The 17,159-nt window shown below is 51.9% G+C and overlaps 1 protein-coding gene across 3 annotated transcripts in view; it reads left to right on the top strand.

Annotated features, from left to right (window-relative positions):
* EPHA10 (EPH receptor A10) overlaps positions 1-17,159 on the top strand; it is a 40,664-nt gene that overhangs the window by 397 nt on the left and 23,108 nt on the right. For 2 of the 3 annotated variants that reach the window (XM_059830705.1, XM_059830704.1), the window contains exons 1-2: positions 1,083-1,157; positions 2,480-3,149. In XM_059830705.1, the coding sequence (XP_059686688.1) occupies positions 2,546-3,149 (604 nt within the window). In that variant the 5' untranslated portion in view covers positions 1,083-1,157; positions 2,480-2,545. Of the gene's footprint in view, positions 1-1,082; positions 1,158-2,479; positions 3,150-17,159 lie in introns of those variants that run through there. The other variant, XM_059830703.1, reaches the window with a different exon arrangement.

Below are 17,159 nucleotides of genomic sequence, written 5' to 3' on the forward strand. Positions count from 1 at the left end.
TCCTCCCCCCGGTGCCGCCGCCAGCCCCCGCGGGCGCGGCGCGGCCGTGGCTTCGTGGGGTGGATGTGCCGCTGCTCTCCGGGGCGCGGGGACCCGCGGGAGGAGCGGGACGGGGCGGGCTCGGCGGGTCCCCGCGGAGTGGCCGGGTCAGCCCGGGGGGTCCCGGGGCGAGGGGCCTCCGGCGTCCCGGTCCCCGCGATCACCAGAGGCGCTGGGCGGAACGAGCTGCTGCGGCGCCCGCTGCCCGCGCAGCCCTGCCGGTCCCGGGCCGGGCCGCCCGTCCTGGCACGCGGGGAGCGGAGCGGCGGGAGCCTGGCCCGGCTGCGGCGGTTCTGGGGGGCAGCGCTGAGCCCCGCTGCAGGGTGCGCGTCGGGGCCGTGCCGTGGGGAGATGGTCAAGCCCCAAAGCTGCGGGGGCCGCGGACAGACCCGCCGCGCCTCGCCCCCGGGAGCGCGTCCTGCCGCGCTCGCTCGTGAAAGGGCCGCCAGGGGCGCGCCCTCCGCGCACGGCGCCGTCGGGGGTCTCGAGTCCGAGAGCAGGCAGCTTGCCAGTCAGGGGCTGCTTCCGACGGCTAGCTGTGGAGGACCGTGAGACAGCGCATCTGGGGGAAGTACCTCTTCCCGTCAAACGCAGAATTAGCTGTTTTGTGGAAAAGGATGTGGTCTCGCAAGGAAATTCTTGTTTCAAAGCAGTACCCTTCAGCTCCAGGAGACAGGCATGGTACGGGAGTGGTACCATTGCAGCATCGGCTCATGGTGTCGGAGGGATTGTCCTGCAGAGTCCCTTGGGAAGGACTGCAGCCTTCCCTGGGATGTCATCCTCGTTAGGTTAGGGCGCTAATCGTGTAACTGCGAGGTCTGCTCTAGATGAGCAGCCTAGAGCTCTGCAGTGTGAGTCCTGCTCGGTGCTCACACGATGGCTGGTGGAGCTGGGGCGGGAGCTGCTCCCTGCACTCTGGGACCCGACCCACCCCTCAGGCAGGCGGGCGTCCAGGAACGGGTGCACGGCACTGAGCTTCCCAGTGGGTGGGCCGGGTGGATATTTACTGTTTACTGTGTTTTCTGCGTTTCTAATGTGTTGTCTTCCCTGCAGTTGTCCTGCTGGACTCAAAGGAATCGCAGGCAGAGCTGGGCTGGACCTCGCACCCGTCAAACGGGGTAAGTGCGGAAGTGGGACTGTCCCTCTGCACTGCTAGAGAGCGTCTGCCCGTTGGTGCTCAGCAGTATGCGAAGTCCACATGTGGAGCCGGTGGAGGGGGCTGGCAGCCACGGAGTTTCCTCGAGCTGGGGGCGGATGGGCAGCTTAGCACGAGCTGTCGTGTTGATCAGCGCCGGGCACCACGGGGAGCAGAGTGAGAAGTGAAGTATTGGTTACGTGAGCGGCACAACCAATGTGGAACAGCCCCTCGAAACGAATTGTACACTGCTGTAATAAGCAAATAAACACTAGCCGGTTAAGGCTTCGTATTGTAGTTTGGACACCAGCATGAGCTCCTGGGCATCAGTTCAGCTCTTGGAAGAGGGCTGTGGCTGAGGTGGGATCATCAGGAGCTCTGCACCACGTAGGGTTTGTTTGATCGAGTCCTTGCTTTCCTGCCAGGGTCAGTCTATAGCCGCTTTCAGGAGAGCGTGTCAGGACAGCCAGAGTTGTGTTCCTTGCTGCTTTGGGTTCATTTTCCAGAATGGAAAAAACCATTCAGAGGGAATAGTGATAGATCCTGGAGTCATCAGTGTTGCCCAGCTGTTAGTCTGCAGAAGCAGCTCTGTTTTGGGTACATCTGGCAATCTTCCATAAATTTACCCCCAGAAAGAATTGCTTTGGGAAGTTGCCAGGTCATCCTTAAGGCTGTGAAGGTTGAATCATCATTTCGCTAATCAGAATCTCTGTTGGTAACTTTGGGGAAACACTGTTTTACTTGCAGTCAGAGAATTTGTCCTGTTCCAGCTAAACCCTCTCCTGACAGAGAAGCTGCTGCTTGCTGTTCACAAAGATACTTGTCCTTGTGTGATGCTGTGACTGGCGTCACATCTCCTTGGCCATCTTTGACTTCTCTGGGTAGCCCAACCCCATCTGGCTTTATGCTGTGTGGTAATGCTGTGCAGAGGCACCTTCCCAGGGACAGAAAATCCGAGGTGCGTGTAGGAGATAAAGGCTCTGGCTTCTCAGGAGATGGTGCTTCCAGTTTCATATTAGACTTTGTTTTAGAAGGTCTGATGCCAGTGCCCTCTTTCTGGTTGTGTCTCCGTGTTTGCACCTCTGCAAAGAGCTCAGGTGTTAGGTGGTCCAGCAGCACTGCTGTGTTACTACAGCTTGTGGTTTTGGTGGGCACAGGACTTTTAGTGCCTATGATGTAATGGCGTGTAGGTGGAAAGGCTTGTGGTGATGATATTTATACTGATCGATCTGTTTCTGCCGGGGCGGCTGGTTCTTGCTCATGGCAGTTCTCAAGCTGTTACAGCCCTTTGTGTTCTTTCCCCAGTGGGAAGAAATCAGCGGCGTGGATGAGAATTACAAGCCGATACGCACGTACCAGGTCTGCAACGTCATGGAGCCAAACCAGAACAACTGGCTGCAGACAGGCTGGATTGCTAGGCGCGACGGCCAGAGGATCTTCATTGAGCTGAAGTTCACCCTGCGGGACTGCAACAGCATCCCTGGCGTGACGGGCACCTGCAAAGAGACTTTCAATCTGTACTACGTCGAGTCTGACTCCGACCTGGGCCGTAGCATCCATGAGAGCAAGCACACCAAGATCGACACCATTGCCGCTGATGAGAGCTTCACACAGGGGGACCTGGGTGAGCGTAAGATGAAGCTGAACACTGAGCTGAGGGAGATTGGGCACCTGAGCAAGAGAGGCTTCCACCTGGGCTTCCAGGACGTGGGCGCCTGCGTGGCACTGGTCTCCGTGCGGGTCTATTACAAGAAGTGCCTCACCACCATGCAGAACCTGGCCGTGTTTCCGGACACAGTGGCGGAGACGGCCTTCGCGACTTTGGTGGAAGTTAAGGGCACTTGTGTTGCTCACGCTGAAGTGGATGTGGATAATCCCCCCAGGATGCACTGCAGTGCGGAGGGCGAGTGGCTGGTCCCCATAGGGAAGTGCACGTGCAGTCCCGGCTTCGAGGCGAAGGATGGGGGATGCAAAGGTAAAAGTGGCCGTCGGTGTCCTCTGGCAGTTTTTATCTGTGTCAGCCCGTGTTGCTGCCAGACTGCTCCAGTCTGCCTGGTGCCTGAGCACAGCTCAGGCAAGTGGAATTGCCTTTTGTCAGCAGTATAGATTCTTTTAGTTGATTGCAGCTCCCCAGCTAACAGCCAGACCTTAATTTGAAGGGTGGCAATTGGGTAAATGGGGCGCGTTGCCGGTAGCTGCTCTGCAGCACGGTGTTGGCTGGACAGAAGTGCCAAAGCTCTGAATACCATCAGGCATTTCCCACAGCTTTATCTGTAAGTATAAAATGACTCCAGAACATCAATATCCCCATTGTCATGCTTTAGACACAACTTAATAATTCAATGACTTTACAGCTCGCAAGGTTACATTTAATGGCAGCTGTAAAAATGGATATAACCTCTACCTTAACGGGTATCCCTCTAATGAGCCTGGTGCTGTGACCACTTCGATCTCGCTTTCAAAGGCAGGTGAGAGCCAGGCATGGGATCAGCCCTGAGAGTGCAGAATATGGGCTGCCGTGCTCCTCCTCCTCTCAGAGTGTGTGAGCCTCTGAAAGGAGAGAGGTGCCAGGCTAATGCCTCCCCCCAGCACCTTCCTGCTTCAGTCCGTGGTCAGGACCTAGTCCCAGCTCAGCGTGGTCTCAGCTGCCTCTGTGCAGAGTCAGGTGCCAGCACGAGCCGGCAGCGGTCCCCGGCGAACGGAGGCTGCTCTGCGTGCAGTGCGGGGCAGCCGGTGTGCATCTCCAACCCCAGGAACGGCTGTTCCTCTGTCCATCAGCACCTAGGCGCTTTTCTTCTCTGAAAGGTGTAATTGGCTATCAATTATTAACTGGCAGCGTGCATGGCTGCCCTGTTCGTAAAGCTCCTTTGGGGCAGAGGAAAGGTCAGACCACCAGCTGGGGACGTGTGAGAGATGTTTTCTTCATTAAGATATGCCTGAAAACACCCTTTGCTGCCCGTGCTTGCTCTCCGGGTGATAACTTGGACCTCTGCCTTTTCACCTGGTAGAAGATGGATTGAGAGGAAATGGGCTAAGTAAGTCCCAAACAGGTACAGTTCTCCGATGTTTGAGGCTGATGGTACGGTAGGAGAGTGAGCTTTTCCTGAGGAATCAGGTCTGTCCTTCAGGAGCTACTTGAGGCTTTTCAGATTTAAATTGTACCAACCGTGCCGCCTCCCTCCAGCATGTGGGGAGCCTTTCCCAGTGCTCCAGGTAGTGGCTATTCGCTTGTTGCCCTCCTTAAGACGACCTTATTAAAACTATCGAATTGAAATCTCAGTGCTGTTCATTGCTTCAGTGCCTGCGTGGCAGCTTGCCATGCTTTCCCCATCTGTTTGGAGTGGGAATTTACATAGTGAGTCCCAGAAGGCTTTTGCTAATGTTTCAGGTTTCTCTGTGTTGAGTTTAAATAATTCATATTCTCTAAGGAAAAATATTTGAAGTAATTTAATGGACATAATTAATTCCCCCCCCCCCCCCCCCCCCCCGAAAGCAGGTCATTAGTCACTCTCCGTGGAGCAGCGTCTGATGTCTGTCTGGTCAAATATCAGAAAATAGTTTTTAAGGGTTGAAAGTTTGTGGTTTTTTTAGAGCCCTGCATTAGCATAGTGCTAAGTGAGTAACTTTAAAAGATTTGTGATGAAAACATCCGGGGCTGCGGAAATTCTTCAACAAGGACGAAAGCCCTTGAGCAGGCGGCAGGTAAATACGGTGGGAGTTTGGGGATGTTAAAACAGCCAGATGATGGCACAGCAAATGTGGCTCTACCGCTGTGGTCCCGTGGCAGTGGCTTTGGAGGGCTCAGCAGGTACGAGTCTGCTGGATCCTCCTTGCCTGTGAAACTTCTTGGCCACAGTCTCTGTCGCAGCTCTTGGGGCCATGACAAGTTGGACCCTGAGTTTGGGGAGCAGGGACAGCCCGGGGGCCGACCCCATATCCCCTGCCAGGGGTGGCTGGTGGTTCTCCAGGCTGTCTCCGGTGCCGCTTTGCAGCTCCTGGCTCTCCCTTATCCTTTGATCTTCTCCGGGGACTTTCTGGCTGCACCTACAGCGTGGGACATGCTGGTGTCTGAAATCAGTCACCCCTTTGCCCCACCGACTGCCAGGGTAGCTGCCTATGTGGTGACCCCGCGGGGCCTGGCCGCTGGCCAGATCTGAGATGGATCCGGGGTGGTGCTTAGGGCCAAGTGCATGGCGCAGCTTCTTGGGTCTAAATCAAAAGGAAATCGGACGGCAGAAGTGAAGGAGAAGTTTCCCCAGGCCATCTTGCAGCTGGGCACTGCCCGCTGTCGTTGTGCCCTGGAGTCGGGGCCCATGGCAGTGTCCTCCGCGGGGACCGGCCGGTGCCCCAGGGCCGCACTTGCCGGGCAGAGGGGCTGTTTGAGACTCTCATCTGGTCTGACCCCAGCCCAGCTGGCTGGGGGTGGTGTGGGGCTTCGCTGCTGCTGGTGCCCTTGGCGTGGTGCAGGGGCTGGGGTCGGTGCTTGCGGGCGGCAGCAGGCAGGGCTGTGCCTGGCCGGCAGCGCTGGTGGCAGCCGCGGAGCAACCACGAAGTGTGGGAGGTGTGGGCTTCTCTGCAGGAAGAACGAGCTTTATTTCCTCCTGAACTGGTGAAGCTGTTAGAACTAAATCATACAGCTAGTATCCTTGTAACCGTGATTTAAGTGTTGAAATCATCCTGCCGCTGAGAGAACATTTGTATCCGCACACTGAAATTAGGAGAGATGAAAAAAGACTAATAGGATTTACGGCACTGCTAATTACTGCTGCAAGAAAGCTGAGCCTTTTTACTGTCCATCTTTCTGTATCGCACCACTTCTCTGAAGAAACCCCAGCGTGCCTGACAGGCTTCCATGGGTTTGCACGTTTCTGATGAATCACTTCACTGATGGTTGAAATGCAGCCATCTCTAGGGTGGAGCGGAGCAGCTTTAGCATCTGTTTAACATCTACTCTCAAATAAGAGGAGAGGTTCTGTCACTGTAAATACGCTTTGACTGCTTTTCTCGTCTAATATATGTATCTATAGCCAGATGCTGGTCTGTGCTTACTCTGATCGTAAAACCTGTTTCCAGCAGATGCGCGGCGGGCGAGTGGGAAGTCTTTTTGCACTGTCGATGATCACCTGTCCATCCCTGTTTTGTTTTCAGTAGGCTTCTCAGCACTGATGTCTCTTTACCCTTAATTTTACCAGGCGTGGGCTGTGGCCCCTTCATGCCGTTTACTTTGTGGTGCATTGCAATAGCTTTTGTGTAAATGAAACCGTGACGTGGAGGATCTGCCTGACATTTGCTGTAAAGTTGTCTCTTTCTGCTTCATATTTTCCATCCAATCCCTTATAATACCTGCAAGGAGAATTTCAGCAAAGCCCAAGGTTAATATTTACCAGCCAGATTTGCTGCAAATGAGAAAACTTCAAGCAGACGTTGAATTAATATGATGGAGACCAGTTTCCAAAAATAGCTGTCAGCTAGTCGTCTTTGACAGAACCGTAAATTTGTGCTGTAGCTAAGTTTTTCCTTCTCAATTTATTTCCCTCTTCTTCTGACAGCAGCGGTGGGAACTGGCTCTGCGCGGCCGTTGTGCTGGGGAAGTGCCCTGCGCTCCGCTCTCCCTGCCCGCATCGCCTGCGCAGCGCAGCCTGGCACTGCGCTCCGTCTGGTAGACGATGGTCTAATTAGCGGGCTGTATCCCCTGCCTACGCAGGGATGACACTACTGAAACCAGTTTTAGGGAGGAAATAGCTTCTAGTGCTTTGTCAGGATTTTTAAAGGATTTTCAAGGTGAATTTGGTGTGGGCGGCCGGGCCGGGTTTGACACCTCCAGTGCTCTCGGCCGGAGGGACCGGGCAGCGAGGGAGGGTCTGGGCCTAGCCGGGGCGTGGGCGCTCAGGCGGGTCCCTGCCCAGCGCCGCTTTTCTTCTATGGCCCAGCGAAACGCGTGCACGTATTTTTCTTCCCTTGCAATAAGCAGCGAGTGTCGCTGCTTTTCAGGAAAGGAAAACCTCACACAAGAAGTCACACCAACGACTTGCAGTTTGTGGCAGCCTGTGGGCATGAGGAGCTGCTCTGATGTCCACAGTGGCTTCCGAGAAGGGGAATAAAAGACGTTCCCCCCCTTTTCTGCATTGCTGAATGCATTTTTGAGCAGCATGTTGGATTCAACGTGCCATGGATGGGGCACACGAAGATTTACTGTATCTCACTTAGGGAGAAAGCTAGAGAAAATAATAACCCTCAGTCTTGTTCTTTTGCACCTTTGCTTGTAAAGCATGTTGGTCTTCTGGGCTCTCCTGAAACGAAACTTCAAGGAAAGAGAAGGGAAAGGTGTTGCTCTTGTGGGATTTTTTCCTTTTCCGACCCCCTTCGTGTACATTTCTGATAAACCAGTGTCAGTTACCAGGCTCGGCTGGGCAGATTTGCATGCTTTGTCCCACTGTGTCGGGTACTCCTGCACGTTCCTCTGGCTCAGATAACCTTTCAGCTGCTTTGCCTGTTTGCATACGTGGGAATGGGACTTTCTGAGGGCTGGAGGCAAGTCTTCCTGCGGCGCCTTTCCCGGGAGGGTGCAGGCGCTTCCTGGAGAGGGCTCCAGCACGCGAGGCTGTTGGCGCAAGCCTGCGTGTCTGCGTCTGGGGCGTTTTCCTCTGGCTGAACTGGACTGTCTTCTGTACTGGGTTCATCCCTGGCAACGTCTGTGTGAAGGACTTTGGGGACTTTACAAGGCAAGCTAGCACGGCTGCTGGTCTTCAAACGTAAGGATAAGATGAAAGGCACAAGTGAACGCTAATTAGAAGAAAGCAGCCTTTGCTAATGGTAACTGCTAATGATACGAAATGTAATGCACGCTCGACACTGTGCAGCAGGCAAGAAATAGCTTCTCTGATCTACTGTGGGATTCATCAGTGGTCTGCTGAAAAATGGAGGATGCCGGACTGCAAGTCCACTCTGCTCATCAGGCTGGGGTGCCTTATTAATGGCTGTAATTGCCTGATGAATCTAACGCTGTGTGTAGTATAATTACACTTTGTCAGCTTATAATTGTTGCTGCTAATGAGGAGACAAGATTTGTGACAGCACGGTCTGGATTCTGATCTGGCCCTTCGTTGTTGCCATTTTCCTAACCCGTTTTCAGCACTCCCCAGTAATTCCTTACCAAAATGTGCCCATGCAAAGGCAGCCAGCTGGGCTGTTCCTTTCTCTTCTGCCTGCCGTGGCTGGGGCTCTCGGGTGCTGCAGTTCTCCCTGGGACCGGCTCTGGTGGGTGTTTATCCTCCTCTCAAAGCCCTCCAGTGGTGCCTTTGCCGCCTGCCTGGGCAGCCAGTCCAAGCACCTTGCTCTCCTCGTGTCTAACACAAATTGCCCTTGCAGTCGCTTAAGCTTATAACTTCTTGTCCTAGCGCCAGTGAGCAGTGAGAACACTTCTCTCGTAGCAGATTGTGTCTTGCTACAAATATCTCAGGGAAGTCAATGTTATCTTTCCTGTGCTTGGCTTCTTGAATAATAGGGGAACAAACGGATAAGCAAAGCCTTTGACAAGATCACCCTGCCTGTTGTGAGTAGTAGGTTCGGGGACAAAAACACAGCTGTAAATACTGTGAAATAGAGTAGTTTCTTCATTGCTGCCAGGCATTACTTGGACATAAACTTGGTCAATGTTTTGAGCCAATTTAAAAGGAAGTTTTTCTGTGAAAAAGAGGATTTGGATGAAGTCCTTGATTTTTATTTTCCAAAGGGAAGTACTGCAATAGAGAAAGTGCTCGCTTTTTAAAAAAATCAGTCCTTCTCTTTGTGTCCTGTTGTACCTCTTCTTTTAGTGCTTGCCTTTTTGCTGCCGAGCATCACAAGCTGAACGTGGGGAGAGAGATCGCTCTGGTGTTGGACCCGTTCCTTTCACGCTCGTCCACTGAGACTGCCACGACGAGGGCCTTTGCCTGGCTGCTGGCATCAGACGGCAGCGTTTGTCTCTCCCCGTCCTTGGGAGAGGGAAATGCAATCACCCAGTGCCCATGTCCGCTGTGCCGAAGGCAGGAGCCCCAGGCTGCTTCGATAGAGAGGCGAGTGCCCACGCCTCTTGGGCTGAGTTTCCGCTTCAGGAGCGGCAGTGCGCAGGCTGGGGGTCCCGCGGGGCCCTGGGCAGCGGGCAGCTCCTGCCCGGGGAGTGACAGTGCATGGCAGCACCCTCCTGCCTGCACCGTGCTGCCAGGCTGGGCTGGTGCCTCCCGCAGGCGACGGTGCCTTTCCTTCTGGCAGTGGATTGCAGACATCGACTTTAAAAAAAGAAAGTAAGTCCCAAAGCAGTGGCCTGGCCCTGAGAGCTCCTGACACCATCTTTCTCTTAATGACAGCAAGCTGTGAGCGAGGCTTGTGTCCTTGTAAGTCTCAAGGGCTGCGTGGCTGCCTTGCGCATCAGCAGCTCTCTGCTGTGAGGGGCCGGCGGGCAGCCGTGCTCCCGCTGCGGCTGGCGGCTCGGTGGGGACGTGCCAGAGCAGTCTCCGGGCGCGGGCAAAGGCCGTGCTCCCTGCGGTCTGGGGAGAGCCTGCGGGGTGGAAGTGCGATGCCTTACACCAACCCGAGTCCCTCCTGTTGTTCTGGGAATCAGCCACTTTGTTTGCCTGGTAGCAGAGAAGGAGGAAGGGAAGCATCTGAAGACCGTATGAGCTGGAGACTTCCTGAGCAGGCTGTCTCCTTCTGGAAGATGTTTTTGGAAATTGAGCGCACGTGTGCTCTGCATGGCCAGGGCTTGCTCTTGCTGAGCAAAAGCTTGGGGCAGGAGTGGGAAGTGGTATTGGTAAGATGCTTTCCTGTGCGTTGCATGTGTCCCATCAAGGCATCATGTCACTACGGTGTTCTTAGATGGAAAATAAATAGTTCAACTGAAAAGAAATTCAGAATAATAAATTTCAGTATTTTGTCATACCTCCTGAAGCCTAAGGCCTGCTTTTCCATTTAAATACAAAAAAGATGGATCCAAATATACAGCGCTCGGGGCTTTTGATTTGTTTCATCTTTTATACATTAGCTTACAAACCTGTATGTGCTTCTGGAGTTTATTTTATCTTCTGACTGATGCTTGAGTATTATGCATAATAAGTTTATTTTTTCTCCTGGGATTCTGTAAGTTGCACAAAGCACCAGGTTTTACTTTCATCACTGATGGCAGCCACCGGCATCCCACACAGACACTGCGCTCGCGGGGCCGGTGCTGATGCGCAGGTTTAGCAGCAGTTGTCAGGGCTGGAGCCAGGCATGCCAGGGCTGCGCTGGGTGGTGGTGGGATGGGAAACAGGGGCTACACATCAGGTGGGGGCTGTGGGAGTAAACCTGTGCCTGCTGCTGAAGGAATAATCGCTGCGGAAATTTATACCTCAGTTTCCTTTGGCCTTCTCCTCCTGGGTCTTGTGTTCTAGCAGAACATGGCTGGAACACCTTTGCGACGTGGGCAAAGTGACAGTTTGAAGGTGTGGAGAGCTTTGCACTGAATGAATTTGGGGTATGCACCTCCATCCGCCCATTAGCAGCGTCTGTGGTACCCGTAATGCCTTATGGTAGATGCTGCTTTCCATCAGTCATGCATATGAAACACCCTTGTAAAATATGCTTTCTCTTCAGTCTTTTTTTGAAGTAACGATCAAGCTTGGAGATATTTATTATTAGGGATTGCATATTATATTGCTGTTTTACAGTGTGTCTGAAATAATTATGGCTATGGAAATTGAGGCAGAGCCAGACACAAATTACTCTATGACACTTAATTTTGGAGCAAACTACTCAGAAAATTACAAGCATCACAATTCGTTTGCAGAATTCTTGTCAGGCTTAAGGTTATAGATCCCTGGCTGCTAGATGGACATGCTGGTTATTCTGTTGAAATACAGGGGGAAACATATCTTGCCCATGGCTAAGGGAGTTTGTGTGGGATAAAGCACTTGGCAGGAGTAGGGTGCATTGGAGATGCAGGTCAGTCAGTCCCTTGCAGGGAATCATCTGGTAGATACATTAGGGAGCTGAAAGAGACAACAGTAAATTGCAGTTGGCTCAGTGGATGTCCCTACTTTAGTGTGTCCTTGAGGAAGATTCCCGCATAAATAGCAATGAGGTTCTGTTCAGTACTGCCATAGCACTGAATTCAAGCAAATGCATTCTTTTAGATATTTCAAGACTGTCTTACTAATATTCTTGGGTATGTAATTTTCTTCTGGACTAAATCACTGAATTTAATTTCAGCTATTAAGAGCTCATTGTGGGAGGTGCACAAAGATCTAGCCTCTGGACATAGGTTTTCATTTCAGTGCTCTTAAAATTATTTAACAAGGGCAAAAATTATAGAGTAGCATTGTCCTAAAGGTTTCAGAGATGCTGGGAATGTGTTGGACTGGAGGCTGCTGAAAAGTGTTATTGAAAACCAGTTATTAAAAAAAAAAAGTTTGCAGAAGACAAGCTGCCTTTGAATTCACAGCCTGAAATACCCGTCCTGGCAGGCAAGGTACCAAGGTAAGAGGAGCTGGAGACCCGATCCAGTGCTCGTATTGATCTCTCCCTCGCGCTGACTTTGTCCCTCTTGCACAGGCGTGGAGATTGGACATGATTTTTTCCTTTCCTTACAGTGGGGCTCTGTAACGGCATCGCTCTCTGCCTGCAAAGTATTGATTACAGTTTTTGCAATCAGCCAAGGCAAGATTGCAAACCCAGCATGTAAGGGGAAGACAGGAGCCTCTCTATTACCGGAGGACATTTGTGGGCAAGGCTCTTTCACCATCTCAATACACCACTGAAATTTTATTCTGTGCTCCAAGTCTGTCCTTTGCCAGGAGGGACTCTTGGTCTGCTGGAGTGCCTTGACTCCCGGGTGCTGTGCTGGCTCTCGCTGAGGCACCCCCTCGGCGCTGGCTGCTTGTTTCCTCTAGCTGCTGTCTTTCCTAAATGGCATTTTTATGAATGCCTACTTCAGCAGAGAAAATTAACACACGTTAAAAGCAGATGAACTTTGTCAAATACAATTTTGTGACAAAAAATGGAAAGGAATTGATTTTGGAAGACAACCGAGTTGTAGTGTTAATTATAGACGACTGTATAGGCGTTTTGGGTGAAACTGCAGGCGTTATTGATTCATGCTGGCGTGCACGTGGCTCTTCTGCTATCTGCAGGAGTTCAGCAACATGAAGAAGTTCAATAGTGCTAACGCAGGCAGTGTCCTTCATGTTTTTTTTCTTTCTTCGAAGATATCTGCAAGGTTTGTGGGTCAACAAGCTGACCTGAGACAGTCTGGGGAGTTAAAAAAAAAAGGCAGAACCCATCAAAAGCGTTAAGACTAAATGCTGAGGGTGTAAGCAAACCAACAAACTCTGGTGTGAAGAAAATGATACCAGACAGCAAGGAGGGATAAGTGTGGCCACGAGGGCACTGCTGGAGCTCGCTGCTGAGACAGCGAATGCTTTCCACAGCCGGTGAGGGGTTTATTCTGTGGTGCCCAGAGGAGCCGACCCAAGGCTGTGGTCTTCGCCAGGCGCTGATGCTAGCGTGGGTGTGCTTGCACAGAGTTGCGGCTGCGCTGCATGCCCCTTCCCTGCCTCTCTGCCCCGCAGCGGGGTTGCTGTCGGCCCCTTCGACCCACCGCTTGGCTGCCCCGGGCTGGGTGTTGTGCCTCGGCATGGTCACTCTTGACAGAAACTGTGTTGATACGTACAGAATCGCCAATAATGTTTTCATTAGGAAGTGGCATCTCCATTGACTGGTGCGGGTCCGGAGCCTGGGTGTGAGAGTCATGGCGGTCCATATCCATATCCAGGTCCTGGAGGGGAAGGGGGGTTATAGCCGAAGGCAAGAGGAGGCCGTGCTGGCGTCTGTCACTGGTTTTGTGGGCTGAGAAGCACCGTTCCAGTGTGGCATCCTGAAACGGTCTTTAAAAGGGTCCTCCTGAACTGCACCCCAGGTGGGATCTTCAGGCAAGTCCTCTGTCCGTAGTGTAGCACAGCATGACTGGAAAAGCGGAGAAGGGAACACATGCATGCATACACATTTATTCCAGCTATGGAGACAGGCAGGAAGTATACTTGATGGGTTTTGCCTGATTTTTGCATTAACAGTAACATGAAGTTGTTTGGGTTAAGTAGCTTTATTCCTAAATCCATGTTATGAAGCAATTTCAGCCTAGTGTTTGTTCTTCCATCTGTGCTCATTCTCTTAATATTTTATGCTAAGCTTCAGTATTTACTTAGGTCTTGGCCCCTTCCTCTCTGCAAAATGATGAACACTTTTTAATTAGAAGAGACTTGTAAGCTGCAGGAAATGGATTTTTGGTTTTACTGGACCCTGCAATGTGTCTGGGGCAGTGTCGGTGAACGTTCCCATACTGCTGTTCACATTTGTCTATTGAAACCCACTGCATAATTTACAAAACATTTTGCAGCTGATGCAGCTACGTTGTGCAGAGCAGCTGGACACTCGCACAAGCTTGGGGAAGGATGGACGGCTTCACTGCCTCAGCTGGCAGTGGGCCCGGCGGATCAACACCATGTACGGGTGCAGGAAAGTCACATCGGAGGAGGTGAGATGGCTGAGGGTCGTGTAGCCAGGATGGAGCTGGAAAGCCTCTGCTCCGGCTTCCACTGTGGCAGCAGAATTTGCTTCCGCAGTGTGTCCAACACAGGCTTCTCCCCTGAGCAGGCACTGGGGGGATCCTGCCCTTCCTCCACTGCTGCGGACATCTGCAGCATCTCCCCCAGGCACAGCCACAGCTACGTGGCCGCCTGGTCCCCAAGCCTGCAGTCCCCAAGGCGGGTGGCAGAGGGGCAATTTCCTTGAAACTTGCCGAGTTACAGGATTGCACCTTCACTCGCTCAGCTTGCATCCAGGCTGTCTGCTCTTTTAAAGAAGACTGTCTTTTCCCTAGAAGGCGAGTTGCTGCCCATGCAATTACAGTCAGAGACGTGCTGCTTGGCCCTGCTCTCGATAAGATTGCACGTGGAAGCTGTGGGTCTGCGGGGAGGGGGGATAGAGGCTTTGAGCTTAACCGCTCCATGGGAGAACGCTAGCAGGAGCAGTGCCTGTCCGAGAGGCTGCTGGAAGAGGATTTAGTCTTTGCTCTCACTTGGTTAAAAGCCAATTTTTTTTCCTTTGTGTGTGCATAAACCAACATGCAGAGCATTTGCAGAGGAAAGCTGTGAATCCTTAAGGGCCAACTTCTGTCTGTGCTTGTGCAGTCAGTGTGCTGGCTGGACCTCCAGAGACCCACGTCCTGTCCTTGGTCCTATTTGTCTTGTATGACTTTGTGCAAATCATACGGTTGTTCTGTCCCGGTTTCCTGCTTGTCAGTGTGTTTAATGTTTCCATACTTCAAAAAGAAAACAAAGGTTAACTTAATTGTTTGAGGTAGTCAACTGTTGCAGTGATGGGTATGGTAAATGCGCAATGTAAAAGGCTGCTGACCAGCTGGTGAATACTGCCAGGGTGATTAATAACTTCATTTTACTGCTGCATGCAAAATCTTGGCCGTGCTTCACTTGAACAGCGACTACGATCAACCCTGGAGCTTACAGAGCCTGTGTTCTGCAGTCAGGTTGTCCTACTTGATGCACGTAGCGAGTCACTTTTAATCACTGTTCATTGATTAACAAGATAAAGCTGCTCAAACTCTGATGCCCTTTTGCCAATTAATCAGGATTTCAGCCGGGATCTCTTCTGCCATTTTTTTAAGCCAAAACTTGTACACTCGGCTAGCTGCAGCTTAGCAAATGTTGAGATCCTTGCTGGTGAAGGAGCAGCTCCAGCATCCTTGGAGCTGTGACTCCGAGTCCCTGGCTGGAGAGGAAGGTTATGCCTAGGAGCCGCTGCTGGACAAACCTAGTTGGCAGGCTTCATGGTGCTGTGAGATGGAGATGTCTGAACTGCTGGGGAGGGAAAATTAAAGCTGCCCCATGCCAGTTTAGTAGGAAAACATGCATTTTTTCAACTCTGCATCCTCAGTTGCCCCTGCTTTCCCTATGGCACAGGCTGGGCGTGAGAGAGGACGTTGCCTTCTCTTGATAGAGCCATCTGCTCTTGTCCGAGGAGCTGCGGCAGATGAGTCAGTAAGAGAAACCCTTCCCATGGGTGCATCATGCCGGGTAATCTGCCAAGCTGTGGCACAAGTCAATGTTGCTTGTTCTGCTACTCGTTTGATCATGTGTGCATACAGTGTTATATCAAGGAGGGAACATGTGCTCTCTCTGTCAGTGAAATGAATAAGGCACGGCTGGTGAACAGGGAGTAGCTTGTGTGGGCAGCGATGATGGAGCTGGAGAGAGGCAATTAATCTGTCTGACCCATCCAGCTGCTTGTCTTCGGCTCTAGGAGAATGTTGTATTGAATTTTTTTATTTAATAATTAAGTTGCAGAAGTACCAGAGCACAAGGAATAGTGTACAAAAAAAGAGAATTTCATTCTATAAATTGATGGCCTGATCTCTTGAGAGCTGCCACATACCCACTGCAGAAACAAGCACTGTGAAATAACAAGGACACCTAAACCAGCTGGGGACCAAGAAGAACACTTGTAGGATGAGGTGGAAGAGGGTGGGAGTTTATCTGAGAAAAGAAATGGAGATGCACACATGATGCATCACATGTGCTGGGGCGCTTTTGTTCTTCTCAAGTGCAAGATTCAGACAACCAAGGAACAAAATTAACAAGCTCAGCCCACCGGCTGAGCTGCGCCCAGGTTCCTCGTGGGACACGCTCGAGCAGGGTTGGCGTGCCTGTGTTTCTGGGAAATGCAAATCGAGGCGTTTTGTACAGTTATTAACCAACATATCTTTTGACAGACACTTTTGTAAACTTACTTCTAGTTACCAGAAGACAGGGAGGAACAGCCTGAAAGATGCTTCTAATTGAAAACGTTCAGTTTCCTACGATGAGATGTCAAATTACGTGACTGTCAGGCTCACCTTTACATCCAAGGTATGGTGGCAGTATGCTCTGCGTTTAGTGCTCAGGTCCCATCAAATTTGTAAACAAGATTGATTTTTCTGTTCTGCCTGACAGAAGGTACAAGCAGGAATATCGCGCCAGTGTTCAGACTTCGATGCCGTAACGAGATAGGCTTCTCCCTGCGGGGAGGGATGAGCTTGAGCTGGAGCCGCAGCAGAGAGGCTGCAATTGATGTGCAGCAGCGAAGCCCACGAGCCCCTGTCCCATCCTGGCGCCGTCTGCCAGGAGGCACCAGGGGACCGGCCATGCCCTGGCTCTGCTTTTGGGGCGCGCGTCTCCCCGTGTCCTCCAGCTGCCGGGAGAAGCGTCGGTTCTGTGGCAATGTGAGCCCTGGCTCTGGGCATGCGCTCGGGTCAGCTCCCTGCAGAGCCAGGAGGAAATGCTTGAGTGTTCGGGGAAGTTGAAACACTGTCCCCAGCGTGCGGGGACTGCGGGATCTGGGGGTCTGCTGATTCTCTGCCTCTCTGGGATGGGCGCAGCATGTGTTCGGCTCACTGTTGGTGGCTCTTTCGGTGGCAACCTCCAAGTGCTCAATGCTCGTGCTGGGTTTCTGTGTTGAAATCTGGCTGCCTCCTCTGCTGTGGTAGGATGTGCTCTCAGGCTTCTGCTCTCTGGAAGTGGCTGTGCCCTGTGTGTGCGCAGTGTTGGGATCTTTAGCGGGCCGCTGGTGATATTTCTGCCCTGTGTTGTGGTCAGTGCTGCCTAACTAAAGGAAAAGCAAGCTAACTATGTCTCCCTTATATGAACGTAACATTAGTTTTGGTTTGGTTTCTCAAATGTAAAGAGGAAGCTAGAAGTTTTGGGAGTAATTTAAACACTTGCTAGTTTTTCCTGTTTCATCTAGCACCCTAGGTAGGGAATGACATTTACTATGCATTGTGGCTCGCTGTCTTAATCTTAGTTCTCTGTTGGGTATGTCAAGCTGGTGCGTTTAAAGGTTAGCTTTATCTGGTATTGGAGGCGTGCAGACTGAGACGCGAGAGGTGAGTATAGAACTCCAGTGGCTCTCCAGTGCCATACCG

Source organism: Gavia stellata, chromosome 29, assembly GCF_030936135.1.
Source record: "Gavia stellata isolate bGavSte3 chromosome 29, bGavSte3.hap2, whole genome shotgun sequence".
Taxonomy (NCBI): domain Eukaryota; kingdom Metazoa; phylum Chordata; class Aves; order Gaviiformes; family Gaviidae; genus Gavia; species Gavia stellata.